Source organism: Dromiciops gliroides, chromosome 4 (assembly GCF_019393635.1).
Source record: "Dromiciops gliroides isolate mDroGli1 chromosome 4, mDroGli1.pri, whole genome shotgun sequence".
Lineage (NCBI taxonomy): Eukaryota > Metazoa > Chordata > Mammalia > Microbiotheria > Microbiotheriidae > Dromiciops > Dromiciops gliroides.
The window spans coordinates 248,363,880-248,385,091 of record NC_057864.1 but is presented as its reverse complement, the minus strand read 5'-3'; the positions used below and the strand labels follow the sequence as shown (position 1 = coordinate 248,385,091).

Here is a 21,212-nt window from a genome sequence, read left to right as displayed (position 1 = left end):
CAGAGCCAACACTTTATCCACTGTGCCAGCCCCTCCCTCCCCCCCCCCACCCGCATTTTCTTAACACTTTCTCAACTCTTGCATAAGGGCTTCTGCCTCCACCCATTTTATAGACATTTTTCTTTCAAAGATCAAAAATAATCTCCCATTTCCAAATCATACCCCTGCACTGGGTACATTTTCCTATCTACCCCAGCTTCCTATGATAGATTTTCTTCTTTCGTTAGAGTGTAAGCTCCTTGAGGACAGGCACTGTCTTTCTGTTTGTATTTGTATTCCCAGTGCTTTGCACAGTGCCTGGTAGACAGAGTAAGTGTTGACTTACTCTGACTGACCTGACTTGAAAGGCAAAAATCTCAGGTCCCAAGTCACCCAGAAAATCCCAAGCCCTTTTTGCCCATCGAAGTATGAGGCAGGTAAACTGATTCCAGGAAATAGTTTTGACTCTAGATACATGAGAAAGCTTAGAAACTATCAAGACCAGAGGTTCCCCAGGATCAGGGGGCATACCTAGACCTATTCAAAAGGAAACGCTTCAGACACAGAAAGAAGTCTTGGATGGTTTAATGCCCTCGTTGCTTTTGAGCCTGATGTCCTGCCCTCCAGTACCTACTATCCCTGTCCCCTCAAAACTACTGCCGCAATTCAAATGCTTATAGCTTAAGCTTTATAACTATTTTCCCAGACCTCCTACCTCCTCCTCAGTCAAAACACATTGGTTATATACAAGGGGAAAGAAAATGATCAGCATATTTTATGACACATACTCAGCACTAAAAAAAAAAGCTGCTTCTATAATATGGCACTGGCCAGTTTTCAATACTTAATCAGTATACTGAAAGTCTAGTCTGTTTTTCTGCACCCTGTTAGGGACCTCCTGGTACCACACATGTAACCCCAGACCTCAGAGGTCAGGGAGTATAAATTTCACCTTCATGATCCTGACAAAATATCTGGAGACTGGCGGCAGCGGCCCTCCTGCTGGCACACGTGTCCTTGCTTACAAGCCATTTCCCTCTCATTCCTGACTCTCCTGTCTCTAGACTGCTCTGTTCGGCTCCAGCCATCCACAGGGTAGAGGGCAGTTCTGATCCAGTTGACAGTCCAAACCCAATTGTCAGTTTTCCTTTCTAGGAACTTGTATGATGGTATTGAATTCACCCTGCCCCCTAAGTTGGTAATTGGCACCAAGTCACTCCTAAAGCTAACTCAGCATGCCCTGGAGCAGTCATGCAGTCCCCAGGGCTACACAGAGACCCTTAAACCTGAAGGCTCCTATTAACAGTATTAACTTTAACTACAGAAACACAAGACACACCCTACTGCCCACTTTTCTTGGCTGCTTTCCTAAAAAGTCTGTATCAGCAGAACACACTGACGAACATGGAGAAGATAGGAGACCAAGGAACCAAGATGCCCACTCAGCTGTGCTGCCTCATTGCAAGCACAACCCTCCCTGCTTCAACTCAAATCTCATGTAATATAAGCACTCTGCTTTAGCAGAATCGTAATTGCCTAGTATCACCCAGAGTGTCAAACACTACACCACCTCTTCCACTTAAATAATTTGGTTACATGCGGCTCTGATGTGCAGAAAAGCCAGTACTCTTTCAATAGCCAATGGCATATCGGGTCCTGCTGCTTCTCAGAACTCTCTCTACTGTCTTATGAGAACTGGGAATGGTGGAAAATGAGGGCCCTAGGAGGACAAAAGAGAGGGAGAAAAATCTTTTCCTTTTTCTTTCTTTTTTTTTTTAAAGCTTATAGGAAGAATTAAATTCAGCAAACATGTATTAAGTATCTACTACATGCAAGGCACTGTGTCACATAGCAAGAATAGAAAGAAAAAAATTAAATTGTTCTGACACTCAAAGTTCATATCATCCTGAGGCTGGGGGTGGAGAGAAGAAAGCACAAACAACTGAGAGTGGGAGAGGGAAAACTCTAGAAAGGTGTTAAGAGAATATGGTCATAAAGTAATTCCTGTTCAGGCTTGGCTTCTCCCAGATGACTTCTGATTCCGCAGGCTTACAGACTCCACAATGGAAGAAAGCTTGGAGCAGGGATTCTTAACCTTTTTCATATCATGGACCCCTCTGGTCAGCTGATGAAACCTAAGGCTCCTTCTTATTGTTTTTAGTATTATTCAATTAACAATTTAGTCTTGTTAATGCAAACCAATTCTAATGAAATAAAATTTTTTTTTCTCTATCCAAGGTTACAGGCCCCCTGAAATCTAGCCATGTACCACCTTGGGGGTCTGTGGACCCCAAGTTAAGAAGGTCACCCTTCATTTTACATAGGAGGAGACTGAGGCCCAGATAGGTTAAAAAACTTGTCTAAGGGCACATAGACAATGAGTGTAAAGGCTGAGGTTTGAACCCAGATTCTTTGACTTTCTGATCCCATGCCCTTCCCACCCTACCATGTTGCCTCTCCAATTCAGATTCTGTTCTTTTGTCTCCTTTTCTCCTCTTTATAAGCACCCCATGGATGATTTTATTCATTACACCATCCATTCAGCCACCCAGTTCTATGCACATAACTCCTAGGTCTCTAATTCTGATTACTTTTCTGAGGTTCAGACCTACAATGTATACTTCCTATTAGGCAACTTTACCTAAAAGAATTGAAAACTCACTAAGTGCCAAACTGAGCTTCCCATCTCAGGTTCAGTAGAGAAGAAACATGGGATGACAAAGGCAAGAACAGCTGATTTATTATCAGGAGTGGCTGAGTCCTGCTCCTACCTCCCACACTTACTAGCTGTGTGATTTTGGGCAAGTCACTTAGCCTGTTTAAGCAATCATTTCCTCATCTATAAAAATGGGGCAAAAATAACTTTAGTACCTACTAAAAATAATTTTAGTCTCAGAGGACTATAGTAAGGCTCAATTGAGAATCTAAAAACATTTTAAACTATGTAAATGGCTATTATTATTATATTTTCCCGAAACCACCTACTCCTTTGGACTTTGCTATTTCTCTCTAAGGCAACACCAATCACCTCGTCTCACATGTTGATAACCTTGGAATTGTCTTTTGACTATTCCTCTCCATCTTTTATATCTGATCAGTTACCAAGGTATTCTGATCCCAGTCCAGCAACATATTTAAAAGCTGTCCTTGGACAGCTGGGTGGAACAGTGGGTGGAACTGGCCCTGAATTCAGGAGGACCCGAGTTCAAATGTGGCCTCAGACTGTCCTTTCCTCTCTGTTCCTCCTGCCATTGCTCCAGGATAAGACCTTATTACCACCTGCCTTTACAAATTGTTGAGCAAATTCCTGAAATAACATCTGTCCTAAATCAGGTATCACTTTTGAAGACCATTAGAATGAGTACATTAAGCATTATGAATTCTTCTACCTTGTTGTCCATCATTGTCCACTGGCCCTCAGCATTCTGCTTGAAAATACAGTGCTTTCGAGAAATCATCAATGGACAAATTTTAGAAAGCAGCTGGTACGTGACATCAAATCCTCGTCCAACTGTCACCTACAAAGACATTGAAAATGAGAAAAAATTAGATAAAATATGCAAAGAAATATGTCTACAATGATATTAACCAGGAGTTTTTAAAAACATCCTACAGAAAGGACCAGAATTGTCTTTAAGCTAAGTTAAATTCGTATACCCATAAATAAGGTGTGCCTTAATCCCTGGACACCAGTGCCCACCTTTTCCTATTTCTTCCCAAGATCATTAAGTGTTGATCATTCCAATATTTGCCAGCAGATAAAAATACCAATGAAAATAAGACCAAAGGCAAGGAAAGCTTCACATAAATTTTGAAAGAAACACAGAACAAAAGGGCAGCTAGGTGGTACAGTGGATAAAGCACTAGCCCTGGATTCAGGAGGACCTGAGTTCAAATTTGGCCTCAGATACTTGACACTCATTAGCTGTGTAACCCTCACAGCCCTGCCCCCCCACACCCACCCAGAAGGGAACAGAATATTTTACCTATTAATTCATTTGATTCTATTGTGTTAAATGTTGAGGATTTATAAATTTTGTTTATTATTATTTATTATTGTTTATATTATCTTTATTTGATTTTTGCTACTGATTACATTTATAATAAAATCATTCATTTCTAGAATGCTTTCCCCACAACCATAAGTATTATAAGCACCATTTTTAAAACAGAAAATTTTATTAATATCTTTTTTTTTTTGGCAGGGCCATGAGGGTTAAGTGACTTGCCCAGGGTCACACAGCTAGTAAGTATACAGTGTCTGAGGTCACATTTGAACTCAGGTCCTCTTGAATCCAGGACTGGTGCTTTATCCACTGTACCACCTAGCTGCCCTATTAATATCTTTTTAAAACTCACATGTTTTCTATTATATCTCTCCCTATGTCCCTTCAAGAGAACCATCTTTGATAATAAAGAATTTAAAAAGAAAAAAATGTTCTATAAACCTTAACTTTAGTGTAGGGGCCATCAAATGAAAAGTATCAACCCACACTGTTAGTTTTAAAGGCCCAGAGCCCCTCAGGGCTTGACATTATATAGCATCTGAAACAAAGAACCAGTATGATATCAATGAGAAACTGTCCAGTTATCTATAGGACCAGGAACAAAGAGGAACAGAGGAAGTAAAAGGCTGTACTTAAACTGGATTTCACCTGTTGACATTAGACAAAATAACAAAAAAATGTGACATAAGATGGAATATTCCACAAAGGATCACCTCATTTATTGTGAGGTCAATTTTGGTTGTTATAATTTTGTAGTGTTTTATTTTGACTATTGTTTTGTTCTGTCCACTGATATTGTTTTATAGTTTATTTCATTCATTCATTCACTCATTTTCCTGGTTCTGTTTACAGTACTTCAGACTACATTAGTTCATATGCCTTTCCCTACTTTCCAGTATACCCAATGTTCATAAATTATTTTATTTTTACTGAGAACTTAAACTAGTGCAAAAAAAAAAAAAAGAAAGAAAAGAACATTTCCATTTCCATATACACAGCAAGATCAGAAAGTTTCTTTTGTTTGAATTCCCTTCCTGGCAACCTTCTCCATCTTAACTCCTTTCCTCCATTCTCATCCCTGACTGTTTCCCTGTTAGCTGGGATGTATTTATACACCAAACTGTTTATGTATGTTTTCAATTGTCTTTTGTTTCAGATAAGACTGAAGTTCCTCTGATGCCCATTCCCTTTCCCTATTGTTCTTATGAAACTCACTGAGAACAGATGCGTTCTGCCCCTTCTTCCTTCTTTCTATTGGAGGAAGGTGCTCTATTTAAGTATATTTGTTTTTTATCTTTACCCTCTTTAAAACCCTCAGTAGAGAACTGATCTGATCCCCAGGTCCTCAGTTGTTGTGGCTGCTTAAATTGAACTCAATGACTATGTTTAGGAGACATCACGATTCTTTAGGGACACTTGTTTCTATAATAATTGGAATGACGCCACCTGCTGGAGACTTACTGTAGGAAAGCTCCACCATGAGGAGAAGGCCTCTGAAAGCAAGGCCATGCAGCTTTTCTTTGGTGTCAGGAAGTGACATTTGCTTGTGGGAGGAAGAGGAGGTGAGGCTGGCTCTCTCGCTCTTTTTCATCAGGACTTGGGTGGAGAAGGGAGCTAGAAATGCGCTCTCCCTTTAATAGATAGATGAATCTAGGCCTTTCTCTTTCTTTTCACCAAATTCTTATTCTCCTTAATAAATGCTTAAAAGTCTAACTCTTGCTAAAGCTTATAATTTATTGGTGACCACTCATTAGATATTTTAGACAGACTAGCTAGAATTTTAGCCCTTTACATTTCTTCTCCCTATCATAAATGTGAGTACTCCATCACCATGTGATTTCTTCCAACTGTTCAGATTTACCTTTTTACATTTCTCTGGAACTCTTATATCTCTATTTCAGAGTTCATAATCATTTCTTGTCTTTTCATCAGAATGTTTGAAAATACTTTCTTATATTAAAGGTCCACCCTTTCCTCTGTATTATACTTAGATTTGTAGGGAGTTATTCCCGACTGTATTTTGTAATTACAAAATCCCTTGTTTATAGTTGAAACTGCCAGGTTTTATGATTCTATGGTTCTAATAAATCTGGGCAATTTTCATTTGTGATTTTCTGAAATACAGTGTTCAACAATCCTTAAAATTATCTCTCTTGAACCTATTTCCCAGATCAGTTGCTTCTGATTTTGTTCTAATATTTATGAAGTCAGTTTTCTTTTCTTAAAATAAAATTTTAGTGATATCTTGTTTTTACATCACCTAAATTTCCCCATGTCTCCTCTCCCCCTCCCAAAAAGTCATTCACAAGACAATTTTTTTTAAAAAGAGAAAAGATATCAACAAAACCAATCAATACATTGATAAAACATGACCCATTAAAGGAAATGGGTCACATCCCTGGTACAATCTCCCACCTAACATGTAAACTGTAAAGTAGTGAAAGAGGTATCTTCTCATCTTTCTAATTTGGGACCAAGTTCATTCTTTGTATTTTTGTAATAATCACTTTCGATTGCTGTGTTGTTGTTCTTCCACGTACATTGCTGAGGTCATTGTGGTTTTGTTTTCTTGACTCAGCTAACTTCATTTTTATATCCATTCATGTAAGTCTTTCCATGCCTCTTTGTAGTATTCATAGTCATTGTTTCTTATAGGACAGTATGATTCGATTACACAATTTGCTTAGCCAGTCCCTAATGGGCATCTGCTTTGTTTCTAGTTCCTTGCTACCACAAAAAGTAATGGCATAAATATTTTGGCACATATACGTGGAACCTTTTCTTTCATCAGTGACTTATTTGGGGTATAGGCCTAGCAGTGGAATTTCTAGGTGTAGACATTTTAGCCACTCCCAATTACATAATTCCAAACTGCTTTCCAAAATGGCTGTCCCAATTTACCGTTGTCAACAATGTGTTAGTCCCCTTCCAAAGACAATTCCAAAAGACCTCATGATGGAAAATGCTATCCACATCCAGAGAAAGAGTTATGGAGTCTGAATGCAGATCAAAGAATTTTTTTCTTTGGGAGGTGGGGGGTTCTTTCTCATGGTTTTCCCTTTTTGTTCTGATTCTTCTTTCACAGCATGACTAATGTTTTCGTTTAACATGATTGTACATGTATAACCTATATCAGATTGATTGCTGTCAAGGGAGGGGAGGGAGAGAGAGAAATTGGAACCTAATATCTTATAAAATGAATGTTGAAGGGGCAGCTAGGTGTCGCAGTGCATAAAGAACCAGAGCTGGATTCAGGAGTATCGAGTTCAAATCCGACCTCAGACACTTGACACTTACTAGCTGTGTGACCCTGGGCAAGTCACTTAACTCCCATTGCCCCGCAAAAAAAAAAAAAAAAAAAATCAAATCAGAATCCAGCAATATGCTGGGGGCAGCCACGTGGCGCAGTGGATAGAGCACTGGCCCTGGAGTCAGGAGAGCCTAGAGCTCAAATCCAACCTCAGACACTTGACACTTACTGGCTGTGTGACCTTGGGCAAGTCACTTAACCCTCACTGCCCCAACCAAAAACCAAAAACCAAAAAAAAAAAAAAAAAAAAATGTTGAAAACTATCTTTACATGTAATTGGGGAAAAATAAAATACTATCAAGTAAAACAAAACAAAAATAAAACCAATGAGCTTGTTGCTCTAATAAAGTGGAATAGACAGGAATATTGCTAAGTATGAGGCAAAATCTCAGAGTTGTTTGAAATACATTTTTCTTATTAGTCATTTGGGCCATTCTTTCATATGATAGTTGTACTGTTGCAAGTCTTTTGAAAACTGGTTTATATACTTTCACCATTTATCTACTAGGAAATGAATGGCTTTGGTCTCAGTTATTTCTGTCAGTGGTCTAACTTGGAATGTGGTCCCTTTAATCAGAAATATTTGATACACAGATTCTGCCCCACCCCCCTCCCAGTGACCACTCACCACGTTCCTTCTTATACTAGTTGCATTAACAATATTCACGCAAAATTTTTTCAACTTTATGAATTAAAATTGTATATAATATATATATATATATATTTTAATTGCCTTTATGCCTTGTTTGGTTAAAATTCACACCTACCCAAAGCTGGGAAAGATCTGTTATCTCTTTCTCTCTTTTATGATCTTTAATATCTTACAGTTAGGTAGCACAGTGCACAAAGCACTGGACTAGGGAGTCAGAAAGACCTCAGGTTCAAATCTAGTCTGACACGTACTAGCAGTGTGATCCTGGGCAAGTCACTTAACCCTCTGTCTGCCTCACTTTCCTCATCTGGTAAAAAAAAAAAAAAGGGATAATAATAGCACCTATCTCCCAGGGTTGTGATGAGGATAAAATTAAATGTTTGTAAAATGCTTTGCAAATCTTTAAAGCACCAAATAATAGCTATTAATTATTATTGTTTGCTTTTCTTATTGCTATTATGTTATATCAAATATTAATTTTTAATTACCTCCAGAGCTAGATAAAATAAGAACAAAAAAATTGAAATATCTGAAAAAATAATGAAAAAAGTTAAGAGATGGAGAAACATAAGGCAGTAATCATCAAAACCATTGGTAAACAGTTAAAAAATATAAAAGTAAAAAAATCACTGAATAGACTACACAAGGAAAAATCAGAAATAGCTGAACACAATAACTTAGTGTGTGATAAACCCCAAAACATCATTTTTTAAAAATGAATTCCCTACAACAAGAACTCCTAAGAAAAATGGAAAGCAGTCTACTAGAAATTAAGTTTAGACCAACATCTTACACTGTATTCCATAATATAATCTCCATTTTACAGAAGAGGAAATGAAGGCTAATAAAGTAAAAGTACCATGCTCACAGTAACACAGCTATTACATGCTGGACTGTGGACTTAGCTCACCTAACTACAAGTTAAGTACTCTTTTCCACTCAATGTTACCTAAAATGAGATTCAAATTGTAATATGTTTAGCATAGTGCCTGACTCACAGTAGGTACTTAATAACTGGCTAACATTTACACAAAGCTTACTACATGCAGGGACTGTGCCCGTAAGTCTTTTACAAATATCTCACAATAACCCTGGGAATTACATAGTGAAGTTCTGATCCCCATTTTATAGATGAAGAAACTGAGGCAAACAAGGGTAAGTGACTTGCCCAAAGTCACACAGCTAGAAAGTGTGTGAGGCTGAATTTGAACTCAGGTTCTAGTACCAGCACTCAAATCGCTCCAGCCATCAAGTTGCCTTAATAAAGCTTATTTCTCTTGCCCATATACAACAATGCTTCTCCTAAATCATACCATTTATTTTTAAAAATAACAATAAACATTTTTATTTAAAGTTCTGAGTTCCAAATTCTATCCGTCCCTCTATCCCTCCCCTCCCCCCAAGAGGTAAGCAGATATAGGTTATACATGTGCAATTATTTAAAACATTACCATATTAGTCATTTTGTATAAGAAAACTTGAATAAAAGAAAAAAAAGAAAGTGAAAAATTGCATGCTTCAGTCTGTGTTCAATCAATATCAGTTCTTTCTTTGGAGGTGGATAGTATGCTTCATCATTAGTCCTTTGGGATTGTCTCGGATCACTGTATTGTTGAGAATAATTAAGACTTTCACAGTTGCTCTCTCTCTGTGTACAATGCTCTCCTGGTTTTGCTCACTTCACTATACATCAGTTCATATAAATCCTTCTAGGTCTTTCTGAAATCATCCTGCTTGTCATTTTTTATAGCACAATAATATTCCATCACAATCATATACCACAGCTTGTTTAGCCATTCACTAATTGATGGGCATTCCTTTGATTTTCAATTCTTAGGCATCACAATAAGAGCTGTTATAAATATTTTTCTACAAGTAGGTCTTTTTCTCTTTTTTTGGGATGTCTTTGGGATATAAAGCTAGCAGTAGTATTGCTGGACCAAAGTACGTACAGTTTGATAGCCCTTTGGGCATAATTCCAAATTGTTCTCTAGGATGGTTAGATCTTTTCATAACTCCACCAATAGTGGATTAGTATCCCAGTTTTCCCACATCCTCTCCAACATCCAATATTTTCCTTTTTTGTTATATTTGCAACTCTGATAGGTATGAGGTGATACTTCAGAGTTGTTTTAATCTGCATTTCTCTGATCAATAGTGATCTGGAGCATTTTTTTATATGGCTACTAGATAGCTTGATTTCTTTGTCTGAAAACTGCCTGTTAATATCCTTTGACCATTTATCAATTGGGGAATGACTATTTTTATACATTTACCTCAGTTATCTATATATTAAGAAACGAGGCCTTTATGAGAGCTAAGTTGTTTCAAAAATTCTTTCCTAGCTTTTGTTTTGTTTATAACCTTGGTTACATTAGTTTTGTTTATGCAAAAGCTTTTTAATTTTCTAAAGTAATAAACATTTTTATTTATAGCTTGGGGTTTCATTTTTTATCCCTCCTTCTCTCCCTCCCCTCCCCCTTTCCTGATGCAGTGAGCAATCAGATATGGGTTATATCTGTGCAATTATGTAAAACATTACCATATTAGTCATTTTGTATAAGAAAACTTGAATAAAAGAAAAAAATGAAAGAAAGTGAAATATAGCATGCTTCAGTCTGTGTTCAATCAATATCAGTTCTTTCTTTGGAGGGGGATAGTATGATTCATCATTAGTCTTTTGGGAATGTCTGGGATCCCTGTATTTGTGAGAATAGTTGTCATTCACAGTTCTTCATCAAACAATATTGCTCTCTCTGTGCACAAGGTTCTCTTGGTTCTGCTCTATCCATAAACAGCAGCCCTACCTTCAGGACTGTTATTATCTATCCATTAACAGCAGCCCTTTTTTGAGGATTGGTATTATCTATCCATAAACAGGAACTTCCAGAGAACTTCATCATGTATAGAAAATCCCACTAAGATTTAGATCTTGCAGAAGGCATCTTCTACAACAATACTGAACTCCTTCGGTGAACATGCATCTTCTTGATGTTTGAAGTGACATTAATACTAACCACAATGTCACTGAACAGTCATCAGTGACAGAGGAACCACTTTAGTCCTCTGTGTGTTATATTATAAAGTAGAAATAACAATTAAAATGAAAAAGTTGAGAACTGCTGAATTAGACTCCAGTCAGTACACACAGAAAAAGTTCATGACGGAAGCAATACAATCTTGCAATAGTAAAGGATTATTTCCCAAAATATCTCAGAAGAGGGAGATACCAATCATGTTAACACTCAAAAAAGGCAAGTGCAAGGACATAAAGGGTGATAACATAGGCAAATTAGAAAAGGAAGGAATAGTTTATTTGTCAGATCTCTAGAAAGTGGAAAAATTTATAAGAAGAGATAGAGAACATTATAAAATGCAAAATGGATCATTTAGATGACATTAATTTTTTTTGGACAGGGCAATGAGGGTTAAATGACTTGATCAGGGTCACACAGCTAGTAAGTGTCAAGTGTCTGAGGCCAGATCTGATTTCAGGTCTTCCTGAATCCAAGGCCAGTGCTTTATCCTCTGCATCACCTAGCTGTCCTGATTACATTAAATAAAAAGGTTTTGCACAAACAAAACCAATGCAACCAAGAATAGAAGGAAAGCAGAAAGCTGGGAAACAATTTTTACAACCAGTGTTTCTGATAAAGGCCTTTATATTTAAAATATAGAGAACTATATCAAATATATAAGAATACAAGTCAATCCCCAATTGAAAAATGGTCAAAAGATATGAACAGGGGGCAGCTAGGTGCGCAGTGGATAAACACCGGCCCTGGATTCAGGAGTACCTGGGTTCAATCCGGCCTCAGACACCTTGACACTTACTAGCTGTGTGACTGGGCAAGTCACTTTAACCCCCATTGCCCCGCCAAAAAAAAAAAAAAAGATATGAAACAGGCAGTTTCAGATGAAATTAAAACTATCTATAGCCATATGAAAAAATGTTCTCAATTACTACTGATTAGAGAAATGCAAATTAAAACTACTCTGAGGTACCACCTCACACCTATCAGATTGGCTAATATGACAACAAAGGAAAATGATAAATGTGGAGTAGATGTGGGAAAATTGGAACACTAATGCACTGTTGTGGAATTGGGAACTGATCCAACCAGTCTGGAGAGCAATTAGAACTATGCCCAAAAGGCTATGAAACTGTGCATCATAACCCTTTGACCCAGCAATACCACTACTAGGTCTATATCCCAAAGACACCATAAAAGGGGGACAAAGGACCCACATGTACAAAAATATTTATAGCTGCTCATTTCTGTGGTGGCAAAGAACTGGAAATTGAGGGGATGCCCATCAATTGGGGAATGGCTAATGTGATAGAATACTATTGTGCTGTAAGAAATGATAAGCAGGGCAGCTAGGTGGCACAGTGGATAAAGCACCGGCCCTGGATTCAGAGGACTGAGTTCAAATCCAGCCCTCAAACACTAGACACTTACTAGCTATGTGACCCTGGGCAAGTCACTTAATCCTCATCTCCCACCCACCCACCCAAAAAGAAGAAATGATAAGCAGATGGATTTCAGAAAAACCTGGAAAGACTTACATGAATTGATGTTGAGCAAAATGAAAAGAACAAAGAGAACATCATACACAGTATGAATAACACTATATGATGAAAAACTGTGACAGACTTAGCACTTCTCAGCAATACAGTGATACAAAACAATGTCAAAAGACTCATGATGGAAAATGCTCTCCACATATAGAAAAATAACTATAGAGTCTGAATGCAGATTGGAGCATGCTATTTTCACTTTTGTTGTTACTTTTTTGTTTCTTCTTTCTTGTGTTTTTTTCTCCTTTTCTCCTGATTCTTCTCTTGCAACATGACTAATGTGAAGATATGTTTAACATGATTGTAATGTATAACCTACATCAGATTGCTGGCTGGCTTTGGGAGGGGGGAGGTAAGGAGGGGAGAAACTTAGAACTCAAAATCTTACAAAAGTGAATGTTAAAAAGTATCTTTACGTGTAATTGGGAAAAAAATAAAGGTCTGGAAGAAATAATGAGCAAGTGGATTTTAGAAAAACCTGGAAAGACTTATGTTAACTGATGCTGAGTAAGTGAACAGAAAGAGAACATTATATACAGTAATAGCAACATTATGCCATAATCAACTATGATAGACTTAGCTCTTCTCAGCACTACAATGATGTAAGACAATTCCAAAAGACTCATAATGGAAAATGTTCTCCACATCCATGAAAAAATTATGAAGTCTGAATGTAGATAGAAGTATACTATTTTCACTTTTTTTGTTGTTTTTTTCTTTCTCATGTTTTCCCCTTATGTTCTGATTCTTCTTTCACAACATAACTAATGTGGAAATAACATGATTGTACTATATAACCTTTATCCTCACTAAAAAATAAAATAAAATAAAATAAAATAAAAGAAGCAGCTAGGTGGTACAGTGGATAGAGCACCCGCCCTGGAGTCAAGGAGTACCTGGGTTCAAATCCGGCCTCAGACACTTAACACTTATTAGCTGTGTGACCCTGGGCAAGTCACTTAACCCCAATTGCCTCACTAAAAAAAAAAAACCAAAAAACACCTATATCATATTTTTTTTCAATCTTAATAGTATTTTATTTTTTCCAGTTACATATAAAGATAATTTTCAACATTTGTTTTGATAAGATTTTGAGTTCCAAATTTTTCTTTGTCCCTCCTTTCTTTCCCCCTCCCCAAGACAGAAAGCAATCTGATATAGGTTATATATGTACAATCACATTAAACACACTTTCACATTAGTCATGTTGTGAAAGAATAAGAACGAAAGGGAAAAACTTCAAAAAAACAAAAAGTAGAAATAGTATTAACCCAAATTATATTGCTTACTTATATTAGGGAGGGAGAAAAATTTGGAATTCAAAATCCTACAAAAATGAATGCTGAAAACCATATATACATTAATTGGAAAAAAAAACAAAATACTATTAAGATGGAAAAAAAGTTTACTGTGTCCAACTATGTGCAGGCACTCTACTAAGTGTTAAGGATATACAGACAAGGGGGCAGCTAAGTGGCGCAGTGGATGAAGCAACAGCACCAGATTCAGGAGGACCTGAGTTCAAATCCAGCCTCAGACACTTGACACTTACTAGCTATGTGACCCTAGGCAAGTCACTTAACCCTGATTGCCCTGCAAAAAAAAAAGGGGGGGGATGTAAAGAAAAAATATAGTATTCCTGGCCCTCAGGAGCTTAGATTCTATGGGGAAATAAAACAAGTACACAAATGGGAACAATACAAGGATAATTGAGGGGGTCACTAACAAAAGGTGAATCAAAGTGTGATGAAATGATCCTGGATTTGGAGTTGGGAGAGTTTGGGGTTCAAATGCTAGTTTATCACCTTTTGAACTGTGGGCATGTCACTTTATATCTCTGGCTCTCAGTTTCTCTTCCTCTGTAAAAGAGAGATTGAACTAGAATGATCTCTGAGGTTCCTTCCAGGTCTAAGCCCCTGACCCAGAAGGAAGATAAAGCTTCTTAGAAGTAAAGGTGAGGAAGTGCCTTTCATGTACGGGAAAGAGTTTGTATGACTGATGACAGAAAATACTTCACTTTACAGAGTTCATAAGGAGCAGTAGTGTGAAATAAGTTGGAAAGGTGGAAACTTTATCTGTTGTAGTATTTTCAAATGCATAAATTTTATTGTGAATGGCTATGCTAACAAGGATACTTTCCCTCTTTTGTAACAACTGAAAACATCCTTTTTGTTGTAACAAGTACATCTTTCCTTTGCTCTAAAAAGACCAATAAACTAGTGTTTTTAGTTTTAGTTTTAGTCCTTTTTCCTCTAGATTATGAGAATGGTAGAATGGTATAAATATTACTAGTCTAATTGTAAGGGACACACGTGTTGGCCAACTGCTGGGGGAAGAGTGTTTCACTCAGAGTGAATAAATTGCAGTTTTAAGTGTCTTTACCTCACGGGCTGGCTTACTGACAGAGGACCCAAAGAGAATTTATGAAACAATTTTAAACAGTCAGTAATGATAGATTACAATCGACATAAAAAAGTTCTTTGGGTGGTCCTCAATAAATGTTTAAGAATGTAAAGGAGTTTCCCAAAACAAATAGAAGGCGAAAACCGTCTTCCAAGGGATTAGATCTTTGTTTTTTTCTGAAGGGGAATCAATCAGTGGGTACACAAGTAGTGGGAAAGTCTCACAGGTGCAGCAAATATATTACATGCCATAGTTTCTCTAGTCATTGGTACAATGTGAGTAATTCTAACTGTGAAGGGAATCTCTCAGTACACTTGGTCTTAAGACCCCTACAAGGGCTATTGACAACCCAGGGTTCTAAAAAGGCCCAAACAACCTAAAACAAAAAGAAAAGAAGCAGCCAACATTTATTTCTTTTGGACAGAGCCATTAAAATGAAAAGGGAGGGGCAGCTAGGTGGCACAATGGATAGAGCACAGGCCCTGGATTCAGGAGAACCTGAGTTCAAATCCGTCATCAGACACTTAACACGTACTAGCTGTGTGACCCTGGGCAAGTCACTTAACCCCAATTGCCTCACCAAAAAAAAAAAAAAAAAATGAAAAGGGAGCTCAGTAACTGCAGATAGTTTCTTGGGGACTCTGGTTATATGTTTTTTGGGAAAGCTATTTATGCAATTTCTTATTTATTCAGTCCCATCTCTTTCCTGGACAGAGAAGAGAGCTCACTCTGGCCACGGTATCCTTGGGGAGCTTATAGAACAGACCCAGGAGCTAAGTGAAGTTCACAATCTTAAACCCATTCCTAGTTCTCTGTTGTTTTATAACCGGTTCTAGGCAACTGTAACGATTGGAATGACGCCACCTGCTGGAGACTTACTGTAGAAGAGTTCTGCCCATGAAGCGAAGGTCTTTGAGGGCAAGACCAGGAGTCTTTTCTTTGGCGTCAGGAAGTGACGCGGGCTAGTGGGAGGAGGAAGGAAGAGACTGGTGCTCAGTCTCGCTCTCTTTCCTGAGGACTCTGATGGAGAGCGGAGCTAGAAATGTGCTCTCCCTTTAATAGATAGGAATCTAGGCCTTTCTCTCTCTTTACCAAATTCTTATTCTCCTTAATAAATGCTTAAAAGTCTAACTCTTGCTAAAGCTTATAATTTATTGGCGACCACTCAGTAGATATTTTAGACAGTTTAGCTAGAATTTTAGCCCTTAACACTTCATATAGTGAGGCTGTTAGCTGGAAGATTAGCTGGTTGGTGGCTACATGTTAGCTCATGGTAGAAACTGATAATAGAGTATTTGGAAACACTGAGCAGTAGGAAACTTTTTAATACTGAACATATCCTAGGAAAAAGAAATTTTATTTGTCCTACTACGCCACTTTAAAATAATTCAAATGTGTGTTTTTTCCCCTAGTAGTCCATATTTATAACAATTATCTTTGTAAATATAATACTATGGGGGCAGCTCGGTGGCACAGTGGATAGAGCACTGGCCCTGGATTCAGGAGGACCTGAGTTCAAATCTGGCCTCAGACACTTGATACTTACTAGCTGTGTGACCCTGGGCAAGTCACTTAACTCCCATTGCCCTCACTAAAAAACAAAACAAAAAAAAACAACACCTACCCCCAAATATAATACTATGGTCCAGAAGAAACAATGGTTAAAAATATGTATTGGAACATGGCAAGATGCTTTGAGTAAAATAAATCTCAATAATGGGGGAGGTATGGAAGGGAGGGATGAGAAGGGTAAGGGATATTTAGAGCAAAGCTTCTTAAACTTCAGGTCATGACCCCATATGAGGTCACATAACTGAAATGTGAGAATTATGAAAAATCTGGCAACAGTAAAAGGTTATGTCTACCTCCTTTATATACTTATTTTATATACCTATACACCTTGGGTTGCATAAAAAATCTCTCAGGCAAAAAGGGGTCACGAGTGGAAAAAGTTAAAGAAACCCTGCTTTAGAGAAAGGTATTATTAGCTCATTTCAATTCAAAAGATAATGAAAATTTTGCCTATTCACTGATTGAGCAGGACCAACATTTCTCATATTATCACACTAAAGTTGATAGCAATAAACTGTTAAATGAAAAGTAAGGCCCAAAGGCCTGCACATGATTGAAATCATTTACCATATGAAACTATCTTGGATAATGACTTTTGACTTGAATATTTAACTGCACAACTTTTAGCTTTTTCCTTGTTATATGGGTCAAATAAGATATATAAAGTGCAAACTGCTATGTAAATGTCTATTATTATTATTATTATTATTATTATTACTAGTAGTAGTAGTAGTAGTAGTGGTAGTAGTATTCCACGGCTCCATACAATCAGCACAACGCCTTCCACAAAAAAAAAGGATCTCTTACCATTGCTTTTCTCCCCCATGGAACTTTCACAATACAGGTAAGCACCTAACCTTATTAAAAATGTATCTTCATACATTTAGGCCTTGCATAATGTTGATATTTGGGGAATCACTGAACAATTTTGTTTCTTGGTTACATCTATCAAGGAATCTTGTAGGATCTTAACATAATATGGAAGACTGTAAGACTTTTTTTGCTAGCGAGCAGTTTTTCTTTTTGGTAATCAATAAATAATAAAGGGGCAGCTAGGTGACACAGTGTATAAAGCACCAGCCTTGGATTCAGGAGGACCTGAATTCAGATCTGACCTCAGACGCTTGACACTTACTAGCTGTGTGACCCTGGGCAAGTCACAACCCTTATTGCCCCACTTAAAAAAAAGAAAAAAATAATGATAAAACAGTAGGATGGGATCTTGTATTGCCTACATCTTTTTCAAATGTGTAATTACAGATGTCATGTCATGGAAAAGTCTATAAGAGCCTACCTGTATCCTTCTTACAATCCCATCAAAAACACCTTGATACAAAGGCAGCTACAGAGGAAGGCAGTGGACAGAGGACCTCGAGTCAGGAAGACCTGAGTACAATTGACTGTAGACACTTACAGCTATGTGATGCTGGATAAGTCATTTAATTTGTTTGCCTCAGTTTCCATAACTGAAAAATGGGAGTACTAACAGCACTTACTTTGTAAGACTTTTGTGAGGATCAAATGAAAAATTCTTTTTTAAAAGGAAACAAAAGCCTATTCTAATACATAATTTTCATAATGATTTCATAAATGGAAAAGGTACATTCCTTCTAAGCAGGCTTTTTGAGGTAATAATACCACCCATCTGTGAATGTCTTTATTTTAGAATCTTCCTGTTTTGGGGAATATTGATACTAAAATTATGTTACCTCTAGCATATATTATTTCCTACATATTCGGTTGTTCTTTCAATTCCTTTTTTTTTTTTTAAAGTGAGGCAATTGGGGTTAAGTGACTTGCCCAGGGTCACACAGCTAGTTAAGTATTAAGTGTCTGAGGCCGGATTTGAACTCAGGTACTCCTGACTCCAGGGCTGGTGCTCTATCCACTGCGCCATCTAGCTGCCCCTTCAATTCCATTTTTAAACATTCTCAGAATGATCTAGATTAGCTCAGTCCCATTCCCCCTACATGGCTTTTTGCTGTAAGATAATACAGTTCTGACTATTCAACTGCCATTTCCCTCCATAATGATGTAATTGCAAATAGCTACAATTAATTGAATTAAAATACAATATGGAAGCATAAGAGCCATAAAGTACCCTGGAAGCTCCTAGCAGGATATCTTTTGCATCTTCCCAAGATGGGGAACTTTCAGAGAAAGGATGACAATGGGCTAAGTATTGAAGGAGGAGTATGATTTAAGCAAATGGAGATGATGATATCCATTCCAGCCATAGGGATAATCCCAGAAAATAAAGAGAAACACAAAAAAATGCTAGAGAAGTTTGGGGAACATTGAATAGTCCAGTTTAGCAAAATCACAGAATAGAATTTAATTGATTGTAAACTAGCTTAATGTTCTGTTTCAGATGTCCATTTTTTATCTCCTTAAAGATACTGGGTTTCCGAGAGCAGGAATTTTTTTTCTTTAATTGTAATTACATTTTTCCAAATAAGGGTTGCTGTGATAACAAAGAATGGTCTTCTGTCTTGGAGAACCTGAGCCACTGATATAATAATTCTTCCATATTTTCCACAGAACATCCAAGTACTCAAATACTTAATGAATGAAAGTAAGAAGATATGAAATCTAGTAACGTGTACTAATCAAGTCTTTTTTAACTAAAATAATTATTACTCTTCTCTTACTTTCATTAAAGTGCACATGATTTTCATTTAAAATGTTATTGAGGGGGCAGCTAGGTAACACTAGCTGTGTGACCCTGGACAAGTCACTTAACCCCAACTGCCTCACCAAAAAACAAAAACAAAACAAACAAAAAGTTATTGAGGTAAGAAAGGAGACAGAGAGGTCAGCAATTACTATTATTTTCTTGGTTATTTTTGGGGGTGGTAATAAGTTTTCAAGCTTTTCCCCCTAAGCCTTTTGTATGATTCTTCAGAAACTAGGAATGGATCCCTCTACACCCTAAACCCTGCAACAAAACTGCATAGGTCCAGCAGAGATGGCCTCATAATCTGTGGAGAAAGCACTGGACTTTGGAGTCTGGAAAACCTGAGTAAAAATCTTGCTTCTTACTTCTTACACTCACTAACTGTACAGTTCTGGTCAAGTCCCTAAGCCTTTCTCAGCCTGGTTCCTAATCTGTAAAATGAAGATAACAGCACACACCTCATAAAGTTGCTGCTGTTTATCTTTTTGTTAGACAAATCTAAACCCTGAAAAGGATATGTTGAAGTCCTCCATGATTACAGGTTTAATATTTCTTCCTGTAATTCAATTATCCTTCTCTTTAAGTGGTATAGGGTTAAGACTATTAAAGTTTAAACTGGCCAAGCTAAACTAAAGGGCATGGATCTGGGGTAACTCTCCTTGAGAAGACAGACACACCTTGAGAAGCAAGAGAGATAAGCCCCTTAGGTGTGGCTGCTGGCCGGAGTGGACACCTAGGGGACTGATAACTCTAGAAAGCAGGACCACCTTCCTCCACCCCAAAGGGAACTTTCCACAACCAGATGATCACCCCATCTGTCCTTCCACCATCCATCCTCTATAAAACCTTTTGTCTTTCTCCTGGCTCGAGGAGATCTGTATCTCAGAGAACCACCTTTCTGGAACTATCTCCCCCTCAAGACCCCTCTCAAGGTTTCCTTTCTCTAGCACTTAAATAAAAGATTATTTTATTCAAATTGGATTTGTGTGGGAGAGGGTGTACTTCTTTACAGAGGAATACCTAAGGACACTCACACCAACAATTCCCCAGTGACATTAAGTATTTAAAAGTTATACCATCTGGTATATATAAATTGAGTACTTGTGTTGATTTTATCGATAGTACCTTTAAATATAATGTAGTTTCCCCTTTGATCTCTTTTAATTGTATTTATTTTACTGTTGTCTTATCTTCAGGGTCATGACTGCTATCCCTTTTTTTTTTTAAAGTTAACTGGAAACATAATAGATTTTTGCTTAACTATATGAACTTTTGTTTCCAATGTTTTGTTTCCAGTTTCAAACATACTACTGGATTCTGTTTTCTAATCTATTCTATCCTCTTCTGTTTTGTTCATGTGTACAAACCATTCATGTTGATATGATTATGAATTTTCTTCCATACTAGCCCTTAAACTTTTTTCCTCTCCATTTCCCTCCCTGACGCCCTCTCTACAAAGAAGAAAGCAGTGAAAGAGGAGCGTGCTTAACACTAGTGGTCTATAATTGAAGCAATCGCTTCCATTCACGGCCCCTCTTTCTCCCTGGCTAGACCCTGATCACAAATTCTTTTTTCTTTAGTCTTAATTCCCCTTTCATAATCAGATGTTGGAAATTGTTTTGCTTAGGCCTAATTTCTCGATGATCCCTCTGTGTAATTTAAGATTCTAAATGTGGATTCTAATCTGTTCCCCAGTTTTGGAGGAAACTGACTAAAATCACTGATAAAACGAGTTTAGGTTTTTAAGGGTTTATTGGAAAATAGAAAAGAAATAGTTGAGACCAGAATTCCAACAGCCTGGCATTCCTATCTTTCCTCAAATTTCCTGTGAAGTCCTATGCCGCCACCACTACCACCAAGTCAGGAACCCAAAAGCCCGAGCGCTCTCAACACAGGCTCCCTCTCCTCCTTCCTGTCTCCTCCCAGAAAATAGGAGGCTCCTCAAGTTGATTGGCTGGTAGCCTTGATAGACAGCACCCATGAGCAAACGTCATTTCCTGAGGCATTTTCCTCATGGTGGAGCTTTCCCA

The 21,212-nt window shown here is 37.6% G+C and overlaps 1 protein-coding gene across 2 annotated transcripts in view; it reads right to left on the bottom strand.

The window, feature by feature from the left end:
* Positions 1-21,212, bottom strand: part of RNF8 (ring finger protein 8) — a 91,405-nt gene that overhangs the window by 58,067 nt on the left and 12,126 nt on the right. Inside the window, exons 2-3 of one of the 2 annotated variants that reach the window (XM_043963715.1) lie at positions 8,200-8,255; positions 3,369-3,497 (exon numbers count right to left, since the gene is read on the bottom strand). In XM_043963715.1, the coding sequence (XP_043819650.1) occupies positions 3,369-3,437 (69 nt within the window). In that variant the 5' untranslated portion in view covers positions 3,438-3,497; positions 8,200-8,255. The remainder of the gene's footprint in view (positions 1-3,368; positions 3,498-8,199; positions 8,256-21,212) is intronic. The other variant, XM_043963714.1, reaches the window with a different exon arrangement.